Source organism: Zingiber officinale, chromosome 5B (assembly GCF_018446385.1).
Source record: "Zingiber officinale cultivar Zhangliang chromosome 5B, Zo_v1.1, whole genome shotgun sequence".
In the NCBI taxonomy this organism is placed as follows: domain Eukaryota; kingdom Viridiplantae; phylum Streptophyta; class Magnoliopsida; order Zingiberales; family Zingiberaceae; genus Zingiber; species Zingiber officinale.
This window is the reverse complement of record NC_055995.1, coordinates 87,132,864-87,141,322: the sequence shown is the minus strand read 5'-3', so window position 1 is coordinate 87,141,322 and position 8,459 is coordinate 87,132,864. Positions and strand designations below refer to the sequence as shown.

General features: G+C 38.5%; 1 protein-coding gene across 1 annotated transcript; it reads right to left on the bottom strand.

Annotated features, from left to right (window-relative positions):
* Positions 1–874: 874 nt before the first annotated feature.
* Positions 875–1,439, bottom strand: LOC121986812. The gene is made up of 4 exons (XM_042540749.1): positions 1,373–1,439; positions 1,227–1,288; positions 1,055–1,144; positions 875–973 (listed from the first exon to the last, which is right to left on the bottom strand). Exons 1-4 carry the CDS (start codon positions 1,437–1,439, stop codon positions 875–877), a joined length of 318 nt encoding a protein of 105 aa, XP_042396683.1.
* Positions 1,440–8,459: the final 7,020 nt, after the last annotated feature.

The following is an 8,459-nucleotide window of genomic DNA, read 5'->3' as shown; positions in this document are numbered from 1 at the left end:
AAACCCTAGTGTCAAAATTAGCACCATAAAGAACCTAAACAACAAAAGTCAGCATATGAGTTAGAGTTCTACCTGGCTGCAGGTTCTAGTCGAAACCAATATATGAATAAAGTTTCTAATATTAAGGTATGGAAACAACAAAGGTTCAAGGAAAGAAGAAAGTGGATACAACACATCAAAGTTGTGAAGCCAAATTGTGAAATAAATCAACAGATGAAAATGCATAATGATTATGTATGTCTGCATAGGAAATGTGGTGGCACCTCAATCTCTTCTGTTGGTCTTTCCATTATCCACCAATATTCACCTTCAATATCATCATCAGAAGGTTCCTGCTGGCAGGACCCTAAAACAAATTCTGCACTTCTGCTAAAATATTGTCTCTTGAACTCATCTGCATACGTCTCAAAAGATTCCAGAGTGAAATCTGGACCAAGTACAAATCCAAACCTCTCAACATTGTTACAATAATTAGATTCTTCCTTATCCTCTTCATTGGTATTCTCTGTTTTAACGACCTTTCTTCTTCCCCTCGTAAAGATATGACTTCTGCCCAAAAAAGGAGAAACATAACCCACAATATGTTTTAACTAACCCCTCACTTATTAATTTCTAAAATGATTAGTCCAGGTAACAAACCTATAGGATCATCTATCTTCCGTACACTGAAGAAAATAGAATTCCCATAAGGAGGAGTTCTCAAGATTCTAAAGAACTGCTGTTTAGTATCATCTTTTGACAAATGTTCCTGCAAGAAAGCACAAATATAAATAAGCAATAAAAGATGATGATAAATATTAGATAAAGAATATTTTACCAAGATATTTTTTAAGAATATAGAAGTGTGTTACTTGATTTACAATCAAGTCAAAAATCAAGAAATGGTAAACACGGAAGCAGCCTTCCTAGCCACCTCTGTGATTACTGGGAATTGATTCCCATGAAAATTTGACCTTCTTTTTGCAAGCACACCCTAAACATCGATGGTCAACAATAGATTAACAAATGTACAGCATAAACATCATCTAGAAAAACATAGTATACTAGTTATTACCTGTCTAATTGAAGATCTGGAATCCATGAATCCCTGTAGCACGGTGTTACCATGGGAAGGATTCCTATTCTGAAAGCCTTGGTGTTTAATCTAAAGTCAAGGAATTTTGTCATCAACTATTTAATAATTTGAAGGAAAATAAAACTTTCCTGGCAAGAATATATTCACTCACAGGAGGCCTCGGAGGTCTTTTCCCTTTAGCAGAATTTTTCTTCGACATTTTAATAATATCATCTACAATAAATGTGCGAGTCGTATTAGGACTAAGTTATTCAGATAGAATAACTTCAGATGCAACAGAAAAAGTTCTCGGCATACCTAAGCTCATGTCCATCTTCTTCTCAGTCATTGCAATTGCCTCTTTCGTTAACGCCTTTGTTGCCATCTACACATCCAAAACTATGAAATTAAGAAGCAATGCCCCTCCAAAATATATAATATGAAAATCAACCATAAAAAATAAATTACTCATCAACGAAAAAATTGATAAAATGAATTAACTCAAAGAAAAAGTCGAAAGTTTCAAGTTAGGAATCTCCAGGTATCAAACAACAAGAAAAGAAATTGTAACACCAAAACAAACTAGGGCCAAATGCATCGCAATAGAATCGAAGGAAAACCCACCAGATCGCAGAGAGGTTGTTGTGAAAGATTGAAAGGAGGGAGGAATTCCTGAAGATCCGTCGATTTTAGCGACACGAATTCTAGGGGTCCATCTGCTACGAGTCATGAAGGGGCGATGGTTTTAGGGCTTGGAGAGGAAAGGAGAAGGGGCGGCAGGTTTAGGGCTTGGAGAGGAAAGGAGAAAAAAAACGTGAAGTAGGTGAAGAGATCGACGAAAATGCTTAGGGATTGAGAAGGTAAAGGGGGGAATGCTGCGGCAAAAAATTTCGAGGAGAGGGAAAGAAAAAACGCGGCGGCAAAAATTGGCAAAGGGAAAAAACGCCGAAGGAAAAAAAACAACTGTATTCAATAACACGTAATAGACAACGGTTTTTAAAAATCATTGTCATAATCTCAAAAAATACGCACATAGACAATAGTTTTTAAAAACTGTTGTCATAGCCTTTAAAAATCGTTGTCGTAGCCCCAAAAAAGCATAAATAGACAACGATTTTTAAAAATCGTTGTCGTAAATTAAAAAAACTGCTAAAAGACAACGGCTTTTGTTAAAACCGTTGTTAAAAGGCAAAAAGACAACGATTTGGCATAAAACCTTTATCGTTTGAGTGTTGTTGAATGAGGATTTTCTTGTAGTGAGTAGACCATAAAAAAAATATCCACTAATAGATCATCAAAAAACCACATATCACAATATCTGATCTCACAATATCGATCAATCCTAAATCATCCTCAATATCCATTAAACTTCATAACTTCCTAGTGACCAATTCTCATCATATCAGGTACTCTAATATCCACATTAAAGAAATGATAATCGAAAATCCAAAGGATCACTTAACCTCTTGACTAAGAGCCTACCCTTCAAGAGGGTATCTCTACATCTCTCATAATCATACCTGTAAATGTCCACCAACATATGTCGACAAAAAGTCGAACACCTTGATCTGATATATAGACATCAAGACCTTTAGTAAATGATCATGTAGTCAAGGTCTTGAGATACTTATGGAGACAATGATAGTTGAGTCAACTAACCATTGTTTTGCAACACATCATACTACGATTGCTCCACCTGAGATTCAGTAGCCTCTAGTGACGAGCAATGCACATAAGGGTAGACGAGCACTATCAACAAATAGCTAACCGACATAACTATCAATTGTCGCTCTGCTCCTCGAAGATCATCATCTGAAGCTTTCCCTCATTAATGGTTGAATTTAATAGGTGTTATTCAACTAACACCACATTCTCCATATCATTACAAGTCAAATATCTATATGTACCACCGAGGATATCTGCCCATATCTGATTGGTCCATGAGTCAGGATCTCCCATGGAACAATATTAGGCGAGTCGGCTAACCATTGCTTTATAAACCATTATACCACGATTCCACCTTTTTCGGTTCAAGAACTCCTGATAAGCTATACAGAAGGAGGTAGAGAAATACTATCTCTTTAGAGAATCTCAGAATCATCCAGAAGAGATACTCTACTCCCATATGTCATCTTCTGCATTTTCCTTCATGTGGTGCCTTGTCACGTAAAGGATAAGCAGAAACTTTAACTTTTCCGCACCAATACAAATCATATATCTAAATGTACTCTCCAATTTATGCATCCTATAACTGTTGTATCTTGTAAGTGTTAACCAACAAGCTCTAGACTTTTCCATATTAGTGGGGGTCATCTATCTGAATGTACCTTCTAGGTTATCCTATTAAGTACATACAGTCCATGGTCAAAGTCCCCATGGAATAGTATACATCAATCCTCTATAGATTGGTCAAGCCAACAATGATATGCATCTAATTCAATCCTTTCTATATCGGAACAAGTCATGTACCCAAATGTGCCTTCCCAAGTTATCTAATAACCAAATACAAATAAAGATCATAATCTCCATAAAATAGAATAAGTCGGTCCCCTATTGATCGAACTAATAAGAACAAATCAGCCCTCTACTAACAAAATCAACAAGAATGAATCAGTTCTCTACTGACCAAACTAACAAAAATAAATTGGTCCTCTACTGATCGAACCAACACGAGTAAATTGATACTCTACTAACCAAGTCAATATGATATTTAGTAAATACTATCTGATCCTGTCTGAGAAGCTTGACAAAACGGAGAGCTAGGAGAAAAAAACCTACCGCTGATGAAGAATAATACCTATAGAACGTCGATCCGAGAAACCCAAAGCGGATATAGGAGAATGAAGTCCCGGGATGTCCTTCTGGTGCGAAGCCTCGATGACGAGCAAGAAATCCAACTGAAGAAAACCCAGATCCAGAACTCCTGAAGCTTCTTGAATTTCCTGTGCACCAGAGACCAACCAACACTATCGTCAGTGACCTAAGACCGGGGTGGGAATCCTTGGCTAGGCCCTCCGACGCTCAAGTTAGTGATCTCTCTTTGTGTGGGAGAAGGAAGAAGAAGAAGAAGAACAGTAATTGAGAATTAGGGTTATGAATGTGCTCAATGATGTGTACTTGCCTTTCCAACGGAGTGGATTCCCCCTTTTATACCACTTCATATAACCTCCGTAGTCATGAAGTGGACCCCGGTTCATTAGAGTTTGTTATGAGATGACATAAGCTGTGTACTTGTGGAAAATGGCTTTTAAGGAATCTTTTTCGTACCCCAGATGTACCTTCTTTGTCATCTAGTACCTGTAGAAAAATCTAGAAGCCTTTCTCCCGCCATATTAGCAAACCTGTCATACAATCACATACTACAGATATCTTCATTAAACTACTTTATTTGAAATATTTACTTCTATTCTTCTTTATAAGTTATTTCAGAGTGCGTCTATCATTTGCTATATCATAGATAGCTTAATATAACATTGTTTCTTGTATCGGTCGAAATCGAACTCAGACTAGGTCTGGTCAGTTATTATTACCTCTCATGCTGTTTCTCAGGCGATACTAGTCTGCACTCCTCTAAGTTTGTTATTATCCTAGTTGATATTGGACTGTATTTTATTAAGTATGTAATCTCAATCAATATTGGCCTATCTCTTTAGAGGTATATCTCGTTCAATATTAGCCTACCTTTCTAGAGGTATATCTTGATCGATATTGGCCTACCTCCTTTGAGGTATATCTCGACCGATATTGGCCTACCTCTTTGGCGGTATATCCCGATTTATATTGGCCTACCTCCTTTGAGGTATATCTTGATCGATATTGGCCTGCCTCCCTGGAGGTATATACCGACCGATATTGGCCTGCCTCCCTGGAGATATATCCCGGTCAATATTGGCCTACCTCATTTGAGGTATAGCCCGTCAGATATTAGCCTACCTCCTTAGAGGTATATCTTGGTCGATATTGGTCTGCCTCCCTGGAGGCATATACCGACCGATATTAGCCTGCCTCCCTGGAGGTATATTCCGATTGATATTGGCCTACCTTTTTTGAGGTATATCCTAGCCGATATTATCCTACCTCCTGGGAGGTATATCTTGGTCGATATTGGTCTGCTTCCCTGGAGGCATATACCGACCGATATTGGCCTGCCTCCCTGGAGGTATATTCCGATTGATATTGGCCTACCTCTTTTGAGGTATATCCCGGCCGATATTATCCTACCTCCTTGGAGGTATATCCTGATCAATATTGGCCTACCTCCTTTAAGGTAAATCCCGGCCGATATTAGCCTTCCTCCTTGGAGGTATATCTTGATCGATACTGGCCTATCTACCTGGAAGTATATCTCGGCCGATATTGACCTCCCTCTCCAGAAGTATATCCTGACCGGTATTAGCTTTCCTCCCCGGAGGTATATCTCGGTCGATATTGATCTATCTTCTCAACTCGGCTATCTCCTTTCCCTTCCTCACCGGGGATTCATGAAATCTAACCCATATCACTATCCATTACCCAACTAGTAATAGCAAAAACTAGTAGTACTGGTGGTATGATAGAAGAAATCTTATGAGACTATAATCCCTAATCTCTAGTAGGAATTGATAGACCTAAACAGTGGATGACTCAACACATGTCATATATGTTACAAATAACTAGACAAGTATTAATAGAAGTGTATGATAATAGTACACAAACATACCTCCTATAGCTCGGAGATGTCGTGCCATTGCCTAGTCCCAAAACTCAAAAAGTCACATTAATAAAATAAATCACAAAATCCAAAAACATGAGAAAATAGGTCTCATAAACCTATGGCTCTGATACCAATAAATTATCACACCCCAAGAGTAAGGTTATCCAATGAAAATAGGACAACACCTCCCCTATAGCAATGACAAATGAAACCAATATACATTGCCACAAGGTAATTCGCAAACTAACAACACCCCCACACGGCTAGATATAAACACAACCATGCAGTTTATAAGTAGCCCACATGGCTGGAAGAAATCACAACCACGCAGTTGATAAACAACCCAAACGACTAAAATAAAAGAACAGCGGAAGTCACAAAATAATGATCACAAACCATAAAACAACCAACTGCGAGCTAGCCTGACTTAACCCAACAACATCAAAACAAATACATAAAGGCACAAGGCTAAATTCCAAAATCCATGACGTATTATTACAATACCAAAATCCATAAATTTAGAACATAAGTAGAGCAGGAAACGAAACTAGAAACATCCTCGGATGTGATATGGGACTGGCAAACAGGACCTCCAAGTGACACCTCAAATCACTCTACCTATTCCCTGGTAAAAGAAAACTAGTTTATGAGGTGGTGAGTACAGGGACTCAACGGGTAATAGACAGATAGTACATGAACATAATAAAGAACTAGAGATACAAGGTATATAGTCTCGTAGGGAAAATAATAGATACTACAGTGATATCATAATAAATATCCATACCTGAAACTCTATCCTAGGCTAGCAATAGAAAGTCAGGAGTAGTAAAGATCTACTACAATACTGCTCATAACTACAAGGATAATATGTGAGGTATATACATACTACTAACAAGTAAGCTAGTGTCTAACTACATGCAACAGGTATATAACTCAACATATGTAAGCATATCACATTGATATAATAAAACAACTGTATAAGTAAACAATCAACAATATCTGCAGATATAATAACAACAGCGTATGCACGGATGATCACCCCACCCACCCCTCTACACCATGACCCCTATATGGTCGAGAGACCTGATCGATGACAACTGTACTCACTCAAAGACCGTCACTACTCTCGAGTGAGGTGCTGAGTAGCTATCTAGCTATATAGTGAAGGGAGTCACTGCTGCTCACAACTCCAGCTACCATTACCCATGAGTGGTCGAGTGTGACATGACAGGACAAGCGGCATCTGCTCCAGCTACCACTACCCATAAGTGGCCGAGCGTGCGGCTCTGGCCAACGACCCTCTCAACCACAAGGGAGACTTGGTCATCAGCATCCATACAATGACATGATGTGCAAGATATAGCAGTCAACACATATATAAATAGAAACATGTATTCTACATGAAACCAGCATGCTCAACAAGGTATATAAATAAAAAGCAATCAAACCAATTAAGCATGGTATCTAGTATCTAGTATTTAGTATCTAGTATCTAGTATATGGTATCTACTAAATAGCATGGATAACAATGTGAGACTGTATAGATATAGAAATGAGTATCTTAAAGATATAGTGGATTAGCATCAAGTACAAAAAAAATACGAGTGGAATCAAGGTAAATACAGTAACTATCCGAATATATAGCTCATGCACTAAGGTCAAAGTACTAAATAGACAAAGTAGGAAGTACCCGCCTTAAATGTAGATCGTCCTTAACTATCTCCATGTCGAGATGTGTCTCCAACTAATACCCTACAACACATAATACATATTACTGCTATGTTCTATCATAAGCCAAAAGTTAATCCTAATCCGATTAGGATTCCATATTTTAATTCCATTTAATGATCTAACACTTCCTTCATAGCTAATCTCTATATGAATTAATCCAATTCAATTAGTTAACCTTTCTTGTTAACATACTTCAATTATCCAACAATACTTGAACCAGCAATCTAACTAATCCATTATCTCTTATCACCATAATTTATTATCCTACCAATAAGAATCAATCCACCTATTTAATAATCAACACATCATGAATACAACTCACATAATTCATCCACCACAATTAATCCAATCCATAATTAATCACCACTAATCATCATACTAATCAAATTCAATATAGAAATAAAATCAACTTTAAAACTCACCCAAATCTGAAGCCTCAGTCGGTGTTCCACAACAGGAGTAAACCACTGCCAAAATTGATGACCGGAGCTACAAGAATCTGTCAAGTAGCTAACCACAATATCCCGAAACCAAAAATGAAATCAAACCTTTACAAATCTAACACCAAGTGTGTCTTACCCCCTGATCCATATCCACCAATTCCTCTCAATGCTACTGTGGTGGTGAGTCAGTCGGAGGAAAGGGCAGTGATGGCACTAAAGCACTGGTTTGAAGATAGTTGAAGAAGAAGAATGGCTGACCGACAGTAACAGTCGCGCCCCTAGCCACTGCTACGGCTGGTAGTGCTGGATTCCGACAGATGAGCACTACGACACAGACGACGATCGAGTGGTGCTGGCTCAATCTGGTGGCGATGTGGAGTAGAGATCTGGTGTGATCGGTCGGTGATGTATCGACAACTAGGGCTTGGACGAAGAGTTGGGATCGGGTGCTCGACTCCCGGCGAACGCTTAATGTCCGCGGACAGGAATAGGAAGGTGATGACCGACGTCGTCAATCCGACCTCATAGGAAGGTGACA

Bases quoted from the DNA above. Each gene is read 5' to 3' on its own strand.
- LOC121986812 (XM_042540749.1), bottom strand. From the start codon at position 1,439: ATGGCAACAAAGGCGTTAACGAAAGAGGCAATTGCAATGACTGAGAAG. The intron at 1,145-1,226 runs GTGAGTGAATAT...CCTTGACTTTAG, and splicing joins AAAGACCTCCGAGGCCTCCT to ATTAAACACCAAGGCTTTCA. The intron at 974-1,054 runs GTAATAACTAGT...ATCGATGTTTAG, and splicing joins CCAGATCTTCAATTAGACAG to GGTGTGCTTGCAAAAAGAAG.